This window comes from Sapajus apella, unplaced genomic scaffold (assembly GCF_009761245.1).
Source record: "Sapajus apella isolate SASKATOON/1434 unplaced genomic scaffold, GSC_monkey_1.0 scaffold53, whole genome shotgun sequence".
In the NCBI taxonomy this organism is placed as follows: Eukaryota; Metazoa; Chordata; class Mammalia; order Primates; family Cebidae; genus Sapajus; species Sapajus apella.
In genome coordinates, this window is record NW_022436993.1 from 8,940,773 (window position 1) to 8,962,139 (window position 21,367).

Here is a 21,367-nt window from a genome sequence, read left to right on the forward strand (position 1 = left end):
CATAGAAAGTGAACTCCGGAGCTCTGCAAAGGGCCCCCTAAAATACATAGCTAAGTACTTGTGAGGACAGGCCAAGAGAAACATGCCTAAGGTTGGAGAAAGAACACCCAAAAAGGATAAAAAATAACAGTACATATGCTCACCAAGGTCCAGGAATAGTGCTTATTTTATCAGCCACACCAGAAACACTTTGAGATTCCCAGGGATACACAAAATGGTCTTGCCTCACTAGTTGGGAATAATTAGCTCTAAAATGAGCACTGGTTTGATCCCACCTAATACATTTTAAAAACAAGACGAAAACGAGTCAAACTCTTTCCAACTAACTTAAATGCATGCCGATACAAAGATCAAGAATATTTTTATATATTTTCAACACTCAGTAAGATAAAATTCACCATATCTCACATCTAGACACAAATTAGCAGAGATGTGACAGCAACAACAAGAAGCAGAAAAATATGGCTCATAATAAGGAGAAGAATCACTCAGTCAGAACTGATCCAGAGTAAATACAGATGTCAAAATTATCAGTTAAGGACACTAAAATGCTTATTAAAATAGTATTCTACATATTCTACAATAGAAACATGCAAGATAGAGGCTCATATCAAACTTTAAAGCAAATTTATAATGTGTGAAATGAAAAAAAAGTACCACAAGGGACTAATAGCACATTAGGCATTAAATAAGAAAAGATAGACACCCCTCAAAATAAAATACAGAGAGGAAATAAAATTAAAAATAAAAGCATGAACAGAGTGATAGTAGACAGTAAATTTCAAGTAACAATTTATGTGTAATCTAAGTTCCCAAAGGAGAAGGAAGATGTGAAAACATTTGGGACTTTGAGTAAGGCAAAGCTTTCTTTGATATGACCCCAAAGCATGATTTATAAAATAATATATTGATAAGAAGAACTTATCAAATTTGAAAAAAGAATCTGCTCTTCAAAAGAATCTAGTAAGAGACTCAGAAGACAAGCTACAAGCTGGGAGAAAATATTTGCAATTCATATATCTGATAAAAGACTTGCATCAAGAATATATTTTAAAAGTACAAGATTTAATAATGAAAACAAACAACCCCATTTAAAACTTGGGTGAAAGACTGGAACAGACATTTCAAAGTAGACACTTGTTTGGTAAATAAGCACATGAAAATACGCTCAACATAATTAATGCTTAGGGCAATGCAAATTAAAACCACAATGAGACGCCACTATCTATTTTTAAATAGCTAAGATTACCATGACTGATAATAATCAGCATTGGCTTGAATGTGGAGAAGCTGAAACTCTCATACACTGCTGATGGGAATAACATATTGTAAGCTTTGAAAAACAGTTTAAGAGTCCCTTAAAAACTTAAACATACTTCTATCATAAGACTCAGTCATTGCACTCCTGGGTATTTACCCAAGAGGAATGAAAGTAGGTGGCCAGGCATAATGGCTCATGCCTGTAATCCCAGCACTCTGGGAGGCTGAGGCAGGCAGATCACAAGGTCAAGAGTTTGAGACCAGCCTAGCCAATATGGTGAAACCCCATCTCTACTAAAAATACAAAAATTAGCCAGGCATAGTGGTACATGCCTGTAGTCCCAGCTAATTGGGAGGCTGAGGCCACAGAATCATTTGAACCCAGGAGGTGGAGGTTGGAGTGAGCTGACATCGCACCACTGAACTCCAGCTTGGGTGATGGAGCGAGACGCCATCTCGAAAAAAAAAAAAAAAAAGTAGGCGTTCATATAATTATATCAATACAAATGTTCATAGCACATGTATTTATAATAGCTCAAACCAGAAACAGTCTATCCATCAATACATCAGTGAACCAACTTGCTTTATCCAAATCAATTATTGATAGATGCTGTAACATGAATGAATCTCAAAATAATTGTACTGAATAAAACAAGACAGACTCTGGACTTAAAATATGCCCAGAAAAAAACATAAAATGTCAGACAAAAAGTACAAACTTAATATTTTATTTATAGAAAATTTTAGACTGTATAAATGACTGTATAGCGACAGAAAGCAGTTCGGTGGTTGATAAGGGCCAGGAGTGAGGGGGCAGAGAAACGAACTCAGGAAACTGTTGGAAGCGAAGTATACTTCCATGACCTCAATTATGTGGCGATGGTTTCAAAACTTTCAGTATGTTTAGTTTTTATATGTTAATTATACAAAATAAAGCTTATAATAAAAATATGAAGACTGAACCGAGGTTTCCTGTGTAATGATTTCCTGAGCCTTTACTGACCATGGCATATACAACACTGGCTGATAATTTCAATTGATATTAACAAGCAAGCTGGTTCCTGTACACTTAAATGTACAATTTGTTCCCATCCTATGTCTTCCATTTTAAATGAGTAATCTTGAAAAATCTCTGCATTTTTCTTTACGCCCACATGGCATGAGCACCTGCTATCTGCTGGGCCCAGTGCTAGGTCATTCCACCTACCATATCACAGTAAATTAAAATGCTGGTTGTTATTTCTGCTCTTTCTCAGAAACTATGTCTATCTATTATTCAATGGAGAAAAAATATCCTGTTCCTTAAATCAGTGCCCTGCCCAACTTCTTTTTTTTTTTTTTTTTTTTCTCAGAGAAGTCATGCACTGTCACCCACGATGGAGTGCAGAAGCAGCTCTCGGCTCACTGCAACTTCCACCTCCAGGTTCAAGCGCTTCTCCTGCCTCAGCCTCCCAATCAGCTAGGATTACAGGTGTGTGCCTGGCTAATATTTTTGTATGTTTAGTAGAAATGGGATTTTGCCATGTTGGCCAGGTTGGTGGTGATCTACTGACCTCAAATAATCCTCCCCCTTCAGTCTCCCAAAGTGCTGGGATTACAAGCATGAGCCAATGCTCAGGCCCCATTTTTCACTCTCTGAATGACAAATCCACATAGTATGGATGATCTCTGATTTCATCTTTTCGGGCCTGAATCTTTATTTATTTATTTTTTAAGGCTAAAAGAAGCCTTAGATAAAATCAATCAGAACATTCCATTTGTAACCCAGGGTAGGTTTCAAACCTCAAGTTTCACGTTTGAGGTTCACAATGAAAGTGTTCCCTGGTTAGTCCCACATTGACCTGGCTATGAAGCTATGAAGCTGCTTCCTTGCAAAGTTGATTTTCTCTTGGAAGCCAATCCTTGAGTAAATATCATGAGAAGGGCTTATCCACTACCTACTAGCTTGATGCAAACTATAATTGACCCGACGAGACATTAAGAGTTAATTTGAAGGAGATAAGCCATTATTACATAAAAGTGAAAGGACTCCCTTTCCATTTCATTCCGTGTGATTACTTGTACCTTATGCTTGTGGCTGACCAGAACGATACCACACTATAGATGGCAGATTAGTTCTCATGGTTTCGGTTTATGTCTATCTGGACAAATCTCCCATTCCAATGCGTCTTCACTGTAGAATCTACATCTATGACTTTTAGAAGCTTTCAAAAGGTGTCCCGGAGCTAAGTTCTTGGTTACGAAACTGTTAACTAGATTTAGACATTTAGATAGATATAGGGCTTTCAATTTGGGTAACTAAAGAAGTTTAATATATGCAAAAAGAAAAAAAAGTTTAGCCAGGGACAGATAAGACATTTTTTCCACTATATTATGTATAGATCAATTTGATTATACAATGAAAGAACAAGTATTCAATCCCCCTGTATGTTATAGACCGCGTGATATGCTGCAAAGTAAATAAATATGCATTAATTAGAAACAGTGAGTTCTAGTCCAAATCCCAGTTCTGCTGCCCGTAAGCTATTTGGCCAGGGATAAACAATCAGCAAATCTAAAAAGGTGGCTGAAAGGACTTCTGGCTTACCAAAATCAGAAAATTCCTAAGAGAATCAGATAGATAGTATGTAAAATTCCTTTACAGAACTGTAAACGCCACACACACATTTAAGCTTGCTATAGTAAGTCTGACTTTTAGAAAACAAAAGGGAAAATCTGAAGTAAAGAATATTTCCCAGGAGTAAGGAGACCTATCTCCAAACTCTACCTCTTCCTCAGAGAAGCTGTCTAATTGCTAAATAAAGCCTGGATTTCTGTTGCTTACCTATAAAATGATAAAAGTAAAATGAAATATGCAAAATCACAGATTTCGGTGTCTGTACTTTTTGCAAAATATCATAGATCACTAAACTCTCCCCTCCACTTCCAGGTTGTTCATTTCAGTAGAACAATTACTTGAAATTGGATGGACCTGCAGCTATTTCCAATGGCCATGTGTTCATCTACAGAGATTCTAATCTTAAATTATTAGGGGTGGTCAAAGAAGAAACAACTTAAAGAGCTTTGATACATCCTCAATTAAATGATAAATGGGTGTCAATGTAACGCTGATCAAATTCAAATTAAAAATTGAAGAACACAGTGATCTTTCATACTCCTTAGTCCTAATGCATTTCAAATGTACATTATAAAACCCATTATCCATACCTGAAATGGCTGCCTGCTGGAAACGTTGAGGTGTTTCCTTATCCATCTGTTGCCTTGATTCCCAAATATCTGCCACAGCAGCTGTCCTTTTGTGTCACTCCAGATTCGCTGGTAGATTGCCAACCTATAAATGTGCTTTCCAAACATGTGGTAATAGAAGCGGAAAGTGCAGCCTTTTGTATCAGTGGCATGAAGGATTGGGCTGAGTAAGGCAGCACTGTCTTGAAAAGCCTGTGGCTCTGAAGATTCTATGTAGAGATAATGTCCTTTAGCTGTGCCCAGAGTATTATCTTTCATTGGCCCTGTGTTAAGTGTTGACGTTGGACCTTGGTTCCTGGTCCAATTGAAGTCATCCTTTGTATCTTGTTCCCAGTTACAGATTCCATTTTCAAAGTTACACTGCAGCTCAGGTGCTGAAATTCACATTAAATTAGAGTAAAAGATGATTAGGGACAAAAATACATGCAACCACATTCTATTTATTAATATTTAAAGAATGCTAGTTGATACTTTGCTCATGCCAAGGTAGCCATTTTATTTTTAAAATGAAACAGTGAAGTTTTTTAAAAAAAAAAGAGTAACTACAACCTACATGATACATCAAGTAATAATATTTTATGAACTAAAGATGGAATTGCTTTGGACATTTTTTTCCAAATACTTTTAATGCACATCTCTTCACCATTTCTGTGACCATAACTCCAGGCAAATGATCATGACTCCATGTCTGGCTCACTGTGAGAAACTTCTGGCTCAGTGGATTTCAATCTCAACTGAATGTTCCAATTGCCAGGAAACATTAAAAAACAAACACTAAAGCCAAGAATTCACCTCCGGAGGTATTGACGTAATTGCTCCTAGTGGTAAAGCCATGTATCAGGATTTTTTTCTAAGTTTCCTTGGTGACTCTAACAGGCAGAGCTGAGAACAATTGTTTGTTAAGAATCACCCGGAACTCATGGTAAAATTGCTTAATTCATGGTAAAAACATTGCAACAGATATTAGCTTACTGGATATAGGGTGAAGCCCAGAAATCCACATTTTTAACAAGCACCCTAATGTAGATGTTTTCCTGACCTCAATCCCAAAATCTTGCCTTTGGTGCCATCTCATCCCGGTGTCTGAACACATCAGTGCCAAAGGAACAATCCTTCAATGGCAGTTATACCACTTTCTTCTCTAATCCAAATTCTTTCATACATGCTCATAGAATCGAAACTGAAATCAAAACTCTTCTGTCTTTCAGACTGTACTTTCCCCATATTAAAATGACTGCCTGGTCCCTAGCTATTCTTCCCCTTAGCCTGCACCACCTTCCCCATGTATTCTAAACACCCCACCTCTTTCTCCACCTCTGTTTCCCCTAATGTTAGGTACATTCCTTGCCATTTTTTGCTGTGATCTCATAATTACGGGTCTTTTCTTCTCACTGGATTACAGCTCCTTCGAGCTGCAGCTTTTAAACTGCCAACTTCCTTCAGTCCCTAGACCAGTTCAGACTTATGAACAATCTTACAGCAGTCCCACCTTATCTGATGTTTTACTTTTGGCAGTTATAGTTACCCACTATCAACTGCAGTCAAAAATGTGAAATGGAGAATTCTTGAAATAAGCAATTCATACATTTTGAGATGCAGGTCACTCTGAGAAGCCTGATGAAACCTTGTACATCACAAATAGTAGCTATCTCGGTTATCAGATCGACTGTAACAGGATCACAGTGCCAGTGTTTAAGTCACCCTTACTTTACTTAATAATGGCTCCAAAGTGCAAGAGTTATGGAGCAGGCATATTGTTATAATTGTTCTATTTTATTAGTAGTAGTTGTTGTTAATTTCTTACTATGCCTAATTTATAAATTGAACTCTATCAGGCTGAGCACAGTGGCTCACTCCTGTAATCCTAGCACTTTGGGAGGCCACGGCGGACAGATCACTTATGGTCAGGAGTTCAAGAACAGCCTGGCCAACATGGTAAAATGCTGTCTCTACTAAAAAATACAAAAAAAAAAAAAAAAAAAAGAAAAAATAGCTAGGCATGGTGGCAGGTGCCTGTAGTCCCAGCTACTTGGGAGGCTGAGGTAGGAGAATCGCTTGACCCGGGAGGTGGAGGTTGCAGTGAGCAGGGATCCCGTCACTGTCTCCAGCCTGGGCAACAGAGGGAGACTCTGTCATCTTAAAAAAAAAAACAAAAAAGAACTTTATCATAAGTATTTATGTACAGAAAAAAAGAACAATATATATAGGACTAGGTACTTTTCTCAGTTTCAGACATCCACTGGGGATCTTGGAAGCCCCCAGGTAAGGATGACATCTACCATAGTCAATAATTGAACACTCTATCTAAATTTCTGAGGTAATTTAGGAACGCGTTCATTTTTCAGAATGTGAGGATATACTGACACCTGATATTCACCTTAGGATAAATAATATAAAATGGGCATTTGAAAGTCTTTGAGAGAAGGGAACAGGTTTTAGAATTAACAAGTAGTTCCACATTTTAGCTTCATTTACATGTTAGTTTTTTAAAAATAAATGTCAACTGTCCTTTAACTATTCATCTTAGTAATGGCACTTGGTGCCAAAAGTGAACAAATATTCTGCAACAATAAATAAAAGGGTATGTGAATAAAGGCAGCCAGGCAAGAATAAGTCATCTGCCTTAGAAAAATCACAGAAGAGGAGCTTAGACCTTATGAAGGAAACCAAGTGAGTAAATGTCAAGTGGGAGATGAGCTTCCTTTTGATATTTCCTCACTTGTGACTAATCAACTTGTGAATGACAAGTTGCTGCATTTCTGACATAAAACTGATGCTAAAGCAAACATATTTTTCTATTGTCTGTCTTGGTGCTGTCTGCACACTCAAACTTCACTTCCAAAGGGAATATGCCTAGCTCCACCTTTCCGTAAAAGACCACATCTCTAAATATATTTCAGGAAATACAACATGGATTTGTAGATCTCTAATGTATGCTATGTAATGAAGTAATATGCCTTGAGGGAAGGCCGTGTGAGAAATTGACATTCTTCCACTAATACATAATCACAAGAGGTTTTGTGATATTATTGTTGGACTCCCACAATCCAATTCTGCTAAGCGAATATAGGGAAGTTTTAGGGGCAATTTGCTTATTTTTAGCAGCAAATCACCATTTTTTAATGAGTGGGAATTAGAGAACTTGAAAAGAGGAAAAGGCTTTCTAAATTTGCAAAAATAAATTGGCCTTAGGAAAAGTTACACTTTGTATGCTAGTCATTGTCCAAATCACAAATTTTAATTATATCCACTCAAATACTAGTGTGTAAATTTCATGAGAGGCATGGTAATTCTGAGTTTAATAGGCCTGACTTTGATATACCTTTGATAATATGGGTACTGAAGATTACATATGTGCAAAACTCTCTACAATGATTTATATGGAAATTTTTAAATGTTTTCTATGATGTAGTAAGCATTTTATGTTTCTACTTTTGTTTGTAATTAGCATCCCTATTTCATGAACATAAATCTAACACATAAAATAAATTTAATACATAATTTATAAAATAAATTTCATAATAAAATATGAGTAATTTATTTAAAAAATGTAATATTCAAATATCTTGAGTTTTAAAAATCATTGCTATTTCTGGATGAGGAATCTGAGTCCAAGGAAAGATGCAAACCTTTTCTTTTCTTGACAGAGTTTTGTAATAAAAAATGAAAAAACAACTATGCATCAGTAAGTGCGGTGGGCAATACTGGCAGTAGATTCAAACTGTATGGAAACATACTAAAAAGGCCTGCAAATCTGACCTTCCCCACACCTTCATCCTTTCCATCTCTTAGGCCCTCTTTCCCCTTCATCTCCTTGCTCTAGCCACACTGCTATTTTCCATCTGCCGTGCACCCACATCTCAGGGCTTTTAGATACATCCTTTAACTTGTGATTTTTCTAGATCTGATCTAAGAACTTTCTGATCTATAAACTTTCTATAATCTCTAGAAAGTCCACTGTCACTATTAAAGTCACAGCACAAAGCTACCATTTAATATCTCTTTATTAAATATATAGATATTTGTATTTCGATAAGATTATAAGCCCCCACAAGGGCAGGGACTCTGTAGTTGCGTTTATCATTATATCTCTAGTATTTGGTATCTAGTATCTAATAAATCTACTTAATAAATTGACTAATTAACCACACGTAACATTCAACAGCTTTGGAGCTATGATTACTGTTATCGGTTTGATAGGCAAGACAGAGTGAACTCATTAAGGTCATCACTTTCAAAATGAGAAAGAGAATCCCCCAACCAAAAAGAACTTACCACAGTTGACTTCATCAGTACGATCACCACAGTTATCCACCAGATCACATAACTGAAGCTTTTCTATGCAAGCCCTGGTGTGGTGACACCAGAAATGATCCGGCCCTTCACAGCTCTCAGCAGGAAGGGGGAGAGTACAATTTTCAAATCGGATGTCATCAATAGCTGAGACACCATCATAAATGCCCAGACTGACTTTATCTAGTGACAAGTGGAAGGGCTGAGAAAGGCGCCCTAGCTGAATGATTGCCTCCGACCATTGGTTGCCCTGATTGTATAATACTCTCCAAAGCACTGTTGAGTCATGAGATTTTTCCATATGTAGTTGCAGCTCAGCTGCTCCCACTGACAGGCCATAGTTATAGAACCTAAAAAAGAGTAAATGTAAGAAATGCAAGTGATTTATAGAATAGACTACATATGTAGCCTTTAGACTTTTCTACTCAGTCAACAGTCAATTTTCATGAGTTACCATGAAAGACATTTTTCTTTCCTGCAATAACGGTGGCTGTCCATTTGCAAGATCTTATCTGCTGAAGCACACGCTCTGTGATTCTCACAACCCTGGGAACTTGTCTCAAGGAGCTCAGTACAGAACAAGAGGAAGCAATCTTAATTAAATTATAATCCACAGTTGGAGGGAAAAAGCCCCTTTCATACTAAGGAAAAAAGCAACATATACTGATAACATGCTCCTAAGTAAAATGCAAATTGTGTGAATTGAATGCAACAGTTATTTTTGGAGTAAAACCAGCAGTAAACCACAGTAATGCGTAAGTCCAGAAGAGTGCTTGCAAATCCTTGACCAATAGGGTAACTGATCACTTTGTTTAACATTTACCAGAAGGAAAGTATGCATCCAGGTCCTGTCTGGCTGAAAGTTGGGCTCTGGAGCCTAGCAACTTGCCACAAGCTGCTGCTTTCCTTCAGAATGAACATAAAATGCCCTGTTGAGACACAAAAACAAAACCTTCATTAACCTACTGGACTCTAAAATGAGACATCTGTCTCTTAACCCTACACTGAGCAAGATCACTGTCCAACTGAAATTAAAGTTATACAATAAAAAATCAATCAGTGACTCCTCTTAGTCAAATTTGCTCTCATAAATGTTGAACCACTATCTACATCTCATGCTAAATGATACCAAAAACAATTAATAATTTCAGGCAGAAATATATCTATATGCCATCTGTACCACCCATAAAGGAATCAGTCCATGCAGCAGAATTATAATTGACAATATTCCAACTGACAGTTTGCTGTAGTATCACAGAACCATACCAGCTTCCCTCTCTCTTCTGAGGTTTAACTGCACAGTAAGTAGCAGTGGTTAGAAAGTCCCTGTTTGCTTCTTACCTTGAGATGTGTTGAGACTATGATCCCGAGGTGGAGCCTGGTACTCAAAATCAGCAGAAAGTTCACTCTGAGAGCTCCGTACCCAATCAAAATGGTCACCACTAATTGCTTCAAACCAACCACAGCTGTTTGCTTCAAAATCACACTTGGAAACTGAAGAACAAAAATATGGCTCTTATGCTGGCTCTCCAAACGGCCCCCACACTTTGAAAAGGCAGAGTTCAAATGGAAATCACCTTATTATGCTTCTCTATGTACATGAAGGGCATGAAGGGACAAATTTGAGAACATAAAAAAAAAGGATCCTTTCTCATTTGCAAAAATGGAGTTGCACTTTCCATACTGGAAATTGACAAGGCAGAATTCTCAATTCAAGAAATTCAATTTTTTTTCCAAATATTCTAAGAAACAGCATCATTCAGTTCGGTTGCTTATAGAATTGCCAAGGTATATCTAATTCATGCTGATACTTAATGTTAGTTTCCCAGCTACTATTATATCAGCTGGAAGGCGTCATTGTTTCTGCATGGTGTTTTATGTTAACCATGAAAAGCTGCTACTTCTAAACAATTTAACATGTGAAGAATCTCAGATACACTCTATTTAATACAATGTGTACCCCAGATTTGTACAGAGCTTAGTATTTCACAAAGTATTACATGCACTGCCTAACTGTTGCAGAAATAAAAAATTTGAACTATTTTCAGATAAATATGCAGAGAAATCAGTTATATTCTGCAAAGATATTCTAGAAGAGGAAGAAGAAAAAAGGAAAATGAGAAAGAGAAATTATAATGTTAGTAGTGTAATAGTACAGCTAATAGTTACTGAACACTTTATGTAACAGACCCTGTGTGGAATATATAAATCTAACTTTCACAAACAGCCCTATAGGAAGGTATTACTGTTGTTATTTTATAAAAGATGACAGAGAAGTTGAGAGTAGTTATTAATGTAAGCAAGGTCAAATAGTTAAGAAGTTATAGAGTGGGATCGTAACCCAAATATTGTGTGTGACTCATGGGCTAATATTCTTTCTTAAACTGTTGACAATAAGTGTTAAAAGTCATTAGATTGAACAAAAGTAAACCAAAAAGGCATAATCTGAATTTACTTGGAATGAACATTCAGCTGTTACTACACAGACCAAGGTAAAATGAAGTTCAATTTCATTGATGATGATTACACTGAAATTCTTACCCATTAGTTATTTTTATCCAGGAATATAGTCATAAACTGTGTAGGCATACCCTTGTAAAATAAATTAGGAAAGTAAACAGTGAGTTTAGGGTAAAAAGGTATAAACTAAATCACTAAATGGGATTACAAAAGTTAAAATTATAAAATCATTTTAATCTAATAACAAAGTTATAGGGAATTTAACCTAATTGTAAGAGCATTTTAACCTAATGATGAAATTATCCTTTTGAATCTTGAAAATGCCTCTTCTACATGGAGAAGAATGTGAGATGATAATATTACAAACACCGTTTAAGTTTTTATAGTTTCTATGAAATGTCTAATTTCAAAAGCATATTTGCTTTCTATCAAATTTCCTGGCCCCAATTTGACTAGCAAAGTAGTTCTGAATCTTATCAGAATCAAAGGGAATGTATAAATACATCTATATATCTAAAAATAAAAACTTTAAAAATAACACATCTACTTTAATATGCAAGAGACAGTTATACTTCGGTATATAAAGACAAAAACAAGTGAAATGAAAGCTTTACTATATTTAAAGATTTTTCAAGTAAAGTTTACAAATGTGTGATAAAGCAAAATCATATACTGCTCAGAAATTTAAAAATAATAATAGTAAATAATACAAGTTAGAAATAAAATGCAAAGGATATTTGTCTTCATACAGTTAAAAGCTATCTCCATAAGTATATACTATACAAACAACACATAAATATACATAGAGTCTAGGGTTTTCAAAGTACGTAGATGTCATTTTGATACCTGGGAAGCAAATGCTTTTGATTCTTATTTCAGACAATCTTGGGGACTGGATCTAGGAGTTATTGTTATGTAAATATAAGAGGAAAACAGGTTATTGCTACTGTATAATATCTATCTCACACACCTACCTGGAAAGGAAACCTTATTATCTGCTATTCAGGGAGATACTGCTATAGAAATAAGAGACTATTCCAATGGTAGCAAAATTTCAAAAATCATTGCAGTGACTTTGTCGTTCTCTTAGATAAGACTCTTCAAAGATAGTGATTTTTCAAAAGATAATTATGCTGTTAAAATTCAAATATGCATTTCTAGTGTTCTTTATACTCAGATTTAAAAACTTTCCTTGATTGATCATAAATGTAATAATCAATCATTTATTTTGTTTTATTTATTAATTTATCTTTTTGAGATGGAGTTTCGCTCGTTGCCCAGGCTGAAGTGCAACGGTGCAGTCTTGGCTCACCACAACCTCCGCCTCCCAGGTTCAAGCAATTCTCCTGCCTCAATCTCCCAAGTATTTGAGATTACAGGCATGTGCTACCACGCCCAGCTAATTTTATTTTTAGTAGAAATGGGGTTTATCCATGTTAGTCAGGCTGGTCTCAAACTCCCAACCTCAGGTGATCTATCCACCTCAGTCTCCCAAAGTGCTGGGATTACAGGTGTGAGCCACCGCGCCCTCTAGTTAGCTATTAATTGAATATGTGCTTCACTAGAACAGCTTTGAAAAATTATATACATATATATAATTTCTACATATTATATATCATAAATATAAATATAAATATAGTATGTGTGTATACATACACACACCCATGCGTATACATATATAAAATTTCTAAGTTAGAAAAGGAGAAATACAGTAGCCCGGGAATGTTTTAATAATTGAGGTTCAAGAATTCTTCAGTTTCTGAAGCATTATTAACTTTCTCAGTTATCATCATCAAAATTCTCATTATTTGCAATAACAATTGCAATTAGCATTTACTCGGGGTTTGGTGTATAGCAAGCTTTGTGCTAGGGGCTGTGACAGGCATAACATGATGCCCATTGACACAAAATTCCTGTTTAGCACATGTACCTCAAAGCCCAAAGTACATTAAAAATAAAATTATGACTGTCTATACTATGGCTACGGGTTGAAAAGCTAATGATTCTACAGCAGCTTTTAGTTACCGTGAGAAAAATTACCTGAATGACCTCTACTAATTATGTAAATATCATTACATCAGTTGCCCCTGGAAAAAAGGCATTAGGGGATACTTCGTGGGCTGGCTCACAGGTCCATCCCTGTCATTCTTTGAGCTCTTCATTGAGATAAAAGAAATTGAATTTGTGTAGAAGCCAAAAATCCTCGTGCAGTGGGGGGAGGGGGGAAGTTCAAAAACAGCCTTTATCATTTCAGATTCACTGTCACAGAACTTCTCTGATGGTTTAGGATGATTCTACTGAGGTCTGTTGGCAAGGAACAAACACGAAGTGTACAAAAGAGAAGTCTGAAGTCTAAGCTGGTAATCTGAGCCTCACACAAAGATTTAAAAACTCCTAGAAGGAAATAACGTCCTGACACATCATGTGGTTGAACTTTGAACAGGTGAACTCCTTCTGGTGTTAGCCACAGAGGCAAGATGCTCATGTTGAGTGAGAAAAACAAAATAAAACAAAAACAAAACGAAGGCTGAGCATGTGAGTAGTACTTTTAACAAGTTAAAACCCAGACCCAGGTGAGAGGTGCCGCTGTGACTTGCAGAAAGATCTGAATCAGAAAGAATATACGTGTAGTGTAAAAAACATCTGTTGATACATATGTCATCTTATTTAATCCTCATGGAGTATCAAAGGAAATACTGTTGTCCTTATCTTATTTATTTTTATTTTGAGACGGTCTCATTCAGTTGCCCAGTATGGAGTGCAGTGACATGACCTCAGCTCACGGCAGCCTCAACCTCCCAGGCACAGACAATTCTCCTGCCTCAGCCTCCTGAGTAGCCGGGAACACAGTTGCGTGCCACCACGCCTGGCTATCTTTTTTTTTTTTTTTAATTTTTGTTGAGATGGGGTCTCCCCATGTTGCCTATGCTGGTCTGAGGGCTCAGGCGTCCTCCTGCCTCGGCCTCCCAAAGTGCAGGGTTTACAAGTGGTAATCCACTGTGCCTGGTTGTGTCCCATTTTTATATTTTATTTTATTTTATTTTATTATTTTATTTTATTTATTTGGAGACAGAGTTTTGCTCCATACCCCAGGCTGGAGTGCAGTGGCACGATCTCAGCTCACTGCAACCTCCACCCCCCAGGTTCAAGCGATTCTCATGTCTCAATCTCCTGAGTAGCTGGGATTACAGAGCCCACCACCACGCCTGACTAATGTATGTATTTTTAGTAGAGCTGGGGTTTCGCCATGTTGGCCAGGCTGGTCTTGAACTCTTGACCTCAAGTGATCCACCCTCCTCAGCTTCCCAAAGTGTTGGGTTAACAGGTGCGAGCCACTGCATCTGGCCCATGTCTCTGTTTTAAATATGAGACATATGAAATTGAAAGAGGAGTGACATATAATTTTTCAGTGCTCATAACTCCTGTGATGATTCTAACACAGACCTGATGGCAAAGCTTATGCCCTTTAAAATTATACAGCTTCTATTAAGTTAAATCATTAAGAATAACTATAACAATTTTAAACAGCTGTCCTATACCAAGCACAATGCTATGTGTTTTTAACAGAAGATAATACAAAATCAAAATATCATGAGCACGGGGCAGAGTCTGGAAATAGGTGTCAAACCACACAATGATAAAGGTGTTAAGGCCACCACAGTGACTCTTCTTGTCCCTTTTAAGATTTCTTTTCCTCTAGATTTTGTGTCCCTACTGAAAGCTGCGTGAAGGAGGACGAAAGTTAATTGAGTATTCTAGTATGTTGGCTTAGGTTCATAGAGGTTGTCCTTTATTTGATTAAGCATTTGTTATAAACTCCAAATGCGTGAATACCATATTCTCTATTTTGGAAAATGTTCTGTAGCACTGTAATTCTTTTGAGTTTCAGCCTTTTCCATGCATTTTAATGATTATGTGTTTGAAGTTATCATAAGGTTGAGGCAATTAAACTCTAGACTTCATCAATAGTTAATAGTCATTAATTATTTAAAACAAAATATCCAATAGTAAGGGAATGTTTGCAAAAGTATCATAAAATTATTTTAAAGATGTGTATATAAATGAATAGAAATAAATAAATATTTAAACAATGTCAATAACATAAATAACTAAATCATTATTGTATTTGAAGTAAGAATAATTAATTACACTGTTCTACCTATGGCTTCAAGGGTCTCCTGAGAGCTAGACAATGCAGATATTATTGGGAGACAATTCCTCATGGGTCTCTTACATTTCTACACAGGTTATGAGCAGGGCCATTAACTGCCCCTTTGCTCCAGCCCTTTCAAGGATATTTAAATAGCAGAGCTATGAAAGACAGATAGTGACCCCTTCTACAACAGAAGGCAAGTTATTAGCCTGTAGAATAAAGATAATGTCTCCTTCTAAAGAAAAGGTCAGAAAAGTTTGTTTGCAGCCCATTATAAAAGATTTAACTTCCGTAAGTTTAGGGCCTCTTTCGTGGTGATGCAGGCTTGCCTCACGTGTATACCTATCTACCTGGGCACCTCTCTGTTGCCCCTTATTCTGGGAATATGGGGAGCAAGAAGGACCAATGCAAATATGTTGCTCTTAACATTTGTCACACCATTAGTGATAAAGTCATCTGTCTGTGACACAGGAATCTTACCTCTTCTGTCAGCATCCATGAAACAATGGCAGTCTAACTTGTTTCCTTACCAGTCGGGTAAAATTTTAGACCCTTCACAATACTTGACACTATAGTAAATACCTATGTATACTATCACTATTGAAAAGCTAGAATCTAGTGTGGAGAATTCATAAGCAAGTAGGCAATGATGATAGAGTAAAAATCACTATGTGCTCATTCATTCATTTGACAAAAACTTAGCAAATACATGTCATATGTCTGCCCAAGTATAAAGTCTAAGAGCACAGCAGGAAAAAGAAAGAAAACCTCTGTTCTCATGAATTTTACGTATAAGAGTGAGGGGGGTGTGGATATTAGGGGAGATAACAATAAGAACACAAGACAAGTGAGTAATAGTAAAAGGGCTAATACAAATGAAATGAGGAAGAAAATTGAAAATGTTACAGCAAAGGGCTGTAATTGTATCAATGATCAATGAATACTTTATAGAAAAGTTGGCAATTAGGTAAATGGCTAAAGGAGGTAGCTGAGGAAGCAAGTCATGTAGCTACGCAAGTAAAGGACACCCACCACCAAGGGAGCCGCAGGGACAAAGCCTTGAGGCCAACGCATGCTTCTCATGTTTCAGATTTATGCAGAGACCAGGGTGTTGCAAGGACAATGAATGAGGGTAGAATAAGAAGACATTAAATTAGACAGCTCACATCTATTTTTTGGCTGTAATGTTGAATGAGATGGGAAACAACTGGGACATTTTAAGCAGGGTGTGACAATATCTGACTTTACTGAAGAGAGTAGAGGACAAAAAAAGGAAAGAGAAGAATATTGCAAAAATCCAGACAAAAATTGAGAATGGTCAGGTTCAAGGTATAATATGCTTTGGCTCTGTGCTCCCACCCAAATCTCACCTTGAATTGTAATTCCCAGGTGTTGAGAAAGAGACCTGGTGGGAGCTGATGGGATCATGGGGTGGTTTCCCCCAGGCTATTCTCATTATAATGAGTGAGTTTTGATGAGATCTGATGGTTTAAAAGTGGTACTTCTCCCTTCATTCTCTCTCTCCTGCCACCATGTAAGATGTGCCTTGCTTCCCCTTCACCTTCCGCCATGATCATGAGTTTCCTGAAACCTCCCCAGCCATGCAGAACTGTGAGTCAATCAAACCTCTTTCCTTTATAAATTACCCAGTCTCAGGTCATTCTTTATAGCAGTGTGAAAACAGACTAATACAGGATGGTAGCAATGCAGACAAAAATGGGACATTCTGGAGATACTTGAAAGCAGGCATGACAGGATTAATTGATAGCAAAGGTGTAGTATGAGAAAAAGAGAAATTAATAGGATTTCAAAGTCTTTAATCTGAGCAGGTCAGGAGACAGGTTTGAAGGTTGTTGGGGGAAACAGAATCTCAATTTTGGATGTGTTACATTTGCTGTTCCTAATAGGTATTCAAGTGATCTTGTCAAGTCAAGGGCTGGAGGTATGAGTCTGGAGTTTACATAAGTTTAGGCTGGAGAAATAAATTAGAAAATTACCAAAATGACAAAAAGAGAAGGCATAAAAATGGGAGGAAAAAACCAGAGTGGTGCCTCATGTCCTGGAAGCCAATTCAAGTTTAAGTATTTTAAGGAGGAGGGTGATACCATCTGTGTCAAGTGAAGATTGAGAACAGATCACTGGATCTAGATGACTTGGATAAGAACAGTTTCTGTTGAATGGTGACAGCCAGAGCCTGATTGGACTGAGTTAAATAGAAAGACTCAGAAGGGAAAGGTTAAAGAAAGTGAATGCAGTGAATTCTTTTGAGGAGTATAAAGGAAAGGAGGAAAATGGAAAGGAAATGAGAGAAAAATGGTATGTTAGCTACAAGAAGTGAGATCAAGAGAAGATATTTTTAAGATGTGAGAAGTAAAAGCGTGTTATGTTGCTGATAGAAAAGTCTGGTAGACTGAAAAATTTTCGGCAGTAACGTTGAACAGGCAGAGAGAGGTTCTGCATAAAAGAAACACGGACAGTTTACTTGGGTTATACGAGAAAAGACTGACTTTACAAGTGGGTAGAAGTGGTGCTGGAACTTCTGAAAGTTCTTTTCTTGCTGTTTCTATTTTTTCAGTGAAACAGTATGTAAGATCATCAGTTGAGGCTAGGAATAGGGAAGTAGAAGATAGATGTTAAAGAAGACAGAAGAAAACTGTGTTATTCATTGGGGAGAGTGGGGGAGGAAATGTAGTGGGGAAATCACATGTGCTTGCTGAGTAGCACTGAGAACACACTTTAGGGCAGCAATCCCCAGTGTAAAGTGACAACAGGTGGCACTGAGTTTTTTGTTTGTTCGTTTGTTGTTGTTGTTGTTTCCATTTCTAGCCCCATTCAGCTATGCTTTGTTGACTGGATATGGAATATAAAGAAAAGAGTAGAGTTAAACATGAGTACAAAGTTTTCAGCTGTAGCAACTGGAAAAATGGTGTTGTCAGTTCTAACCCTGGGCATACTCTATGACCATGTTTGGAAGAAAATCCCAGGAGCTAGCAGCTGGCTATGAAAAATTTAAGATCCCAATTAAATATCCAGGGGAAGATGTCTGAGAGTTAATCTGAGTCTGGAGTTCAAGGAAGAGGTTTAAACTACAGATACAAACTTGGGAGACATGATAATATCGATGGCATTTAAAGGTGGAGACTAGATGAGTTTTCTAAAGCAATGAAGATAAAAAATCTAAGGTCTAGACATCAGAGGCAGAGACAAGAACAAGCAAAGATGAGAAGGAACAATCAAGGAAGTTGAAGAAAACATAGGGAATTTGCTATGTTGAAAACTTAGTGAGTAAAATGTTTTCAGGAAACAAAATACGGTTACTTGCAAACATTGTTCATAGTAATCCCCATTTATTTACATGGGATATTTTCCAAGACCCTCTCGTAGATGCCTGAAGTTCTGGATTCTACTGAACACTACATAAGCTGCTTTTCTGCCATTCAAGTTGACTAACAAGCATGGGGGTCAGAGACAGTGAGAATACACTGGACAAAAGGATGATTCACATCCCAAGCAGGACAAATAAGGACAGCATGGCATTTCATCACACTACTCAGAATGGAGTGCAATTTAAAACTTGTGAATTTATTTCTGGAATTTTCCATTTTATATTTTCAGACTGAGGTTGTGGAAAGCAAAACTGCAGATAAGGTATAAATCAGGATGAGGGCTAATAATTTACTTTTGAATATAATAATATGAGGCCCTTGTAGGTTCTTGATTATAGGTGAAAAGGCATGAATGGAGAGAATTTAAGAAAATACCGGAAGAGAGAATAACTTTTGACAACATCTTTCGAAGACTTTGTGAAGGAAAACTGAGAAATGAGGTGGAAAGCTGTCATATAAAATGGGGTCAAGAGAGTTGAACAGCATGTTTATCGAGGCTCATGAGGAAGCCACAGTAGACTGGGATAAAGTAGGTAAGCTTCGCTGGAGAGACACCTTTCAACAGTAAAGAAAGGATGGGATCTAGTTCACAAGCAGAAAATATCAAAGCGTCCAGACAGCTCATGTATGGTAACAGAGTGACAGTGTCATTATAGCAATTGTATTTTAGAAACTGGGAATAATGAAGAAACCAAGGCTGCTTGAGTAGCACCAAACCCTGACAGTGAAAGTGAGAGAACATTTTGTTGTTACTGGATAAATGACTCTCATCAGGAACCCTTCTACCTCCTGAGTCCTTAAAGAGGACCTGATAGGCTATGGAAAATATTTCAAAAATACAAACAATAACTGTGTATTAATTCATACTAAATTTTTACAGGCTTACAAAGAACCTATGTTTATTTTCTTTATGTTTATATTTAAAAGTAAATATAATGTAGGCTCATCAGGGCCTCTAAGGAGGACCCACAGTTGTGTTTGAAAAGTGAAATTGCATCAAAGAGCTTATGTTAATATCAGTAACCATTATTATGCTTATATTTATAAGAAGATTGTTAGTGCTATGGTGATATGAGGTGGGTTGTTATTAGACAAATAATACAATTTTTTTAGATAATCACATTAAGGGTATACTATAGTAACATAGATGAACAAAAATATGATTCATAAAAGACCCTATTATTTTTTCTCTGGGAATAGGCAGAAATTAGTGAAATATTTTAAAAATAATTTTTATCATATTAAATTTTTATTTCTATCATGTTTGCATATTTTATATATATATGAGTGTATATATATAAATTATTTTTTCTCATACTAAGCTAATGATCTCAAATGTTTTGTACTTCTCAGTAAAATCTCAATGACCTAAAGAGTTAAAACATGAATATTTTAAGCTAAAACTCAGGTTGCTTGGTTAAAATTTACAGGGGTCTTTGATTACCCAAGATATCCTGCGCTCCAGGTCATAAGAAATCATTTCTATTAACCCTTCCCCATTTTTAGAACCAAGTCAGGTGCAATTGCATTAATATTCCCATACATCTTATAGCACTATTAAATAATTCCATTTTTTTCTCTTTTTTATATTGCACATATATTACATTATATATATTTTATATATTGTTATATAAATTTATTTATGTTATATATTAGATATATTTTATATATTATATTACATTTATAATGTATTGAAATTTAATCTTAAATAATCGTACAAAAAGATTTCTTATTAAATGCCTGTCTTTTATTCTCAATAGAATTTTCAACTGAGAAAGAAGAATCACTTATTTTCACTAATACCCTGAATTCTCCTAATTTAACAACATGGTTATCTGCAGCAAAGATTGATAAAAATGGCATGAGTTATTTACCAGATTTTACCTGTCTATAGAAATACTTTTCATTTTTCTTTATCAGTGATCAATGACTTCCATAAATGAGGATGAATGGATGTTTTCTCCACTTCTTGGTTTTATGCCACAGAAATGATGAGCCTTCTCCAGAAACAATCTCCCATTAGGGTCTTTCACAGTGACATCTGCCTAGAGGGATTTGTCTGACTAGAAAATTGTTCTCTAGACTTTAAATTTGAAGACAAAGAGAAGAGAATGGAAATCTAGTTTACTAAAGAAAAATAACTAGATAGCCTTATTTTTCCCTACAAAGACTTATTTACCCATATGCATTTAATATAAAAGGAAGATACTCAATAATTAGCAAATTTGGGTATATGTTGAGACTTTTTCCTTGTATTCAGGGCTATGGAAAAAGAACGTAAGACATAACACAGAAAACAGCAGCTCATTTTCCCAGGTCATATTAAATTAAAAGCAATTAGTAATTATACAGAGAGACACATTACAGAAAGCTTTTGATATTATAATTAAGATTAAATATCTCCAATCTCACCAAAAAGGCCTTCTCAGAAACATTTTTTAGAAAATAAGCTGAAAAAAAAGTCCTAATTCAAAGAGTAAGATACACACACACAAATAGACACATACATTCTCAAAAAATATAGAGCAGAGAGTTGTATAGGAAATTCAATCCTTCTCTCATGCATTTA

The 21,367-nt window shown here is 36.3% G+C and overlaps 1 protein-coding gene across 1 annotated transcript in view; it reads right to left on the reverse strand.

Moving 5' to 3' along the window:
• The window catches only part of MALRD1 (MAM and LDL receptor class A domain containing 1), a 576,163-nt gene that overhangs the window by 434,381 nt on the left and 120,415 nt on the right, over positions 1-21,367 (reverse strand). The window contains exons 16-19 of the mRNA XM_032244079.1: positions 10,141-10,293; positions 9,623-9,728; positions 8,782-9,149; positions 4,468-4,880 (exon numbers count right to left, since the gene is read on the reverse strand). Coding sequence (XP_032099970.1) covers positions 4,468-4,880; positions 8,782-9,149; positions 9,623-9,728; positions 10,141-10,293 — 1,040 coding nt within the window. The remainder of the gene's footprint in view (positions 1-4,467; positions 4,881-8,781; positions 9,150-9,622; positions 9,729-10,140; positions 10,294-21,367) is intronic.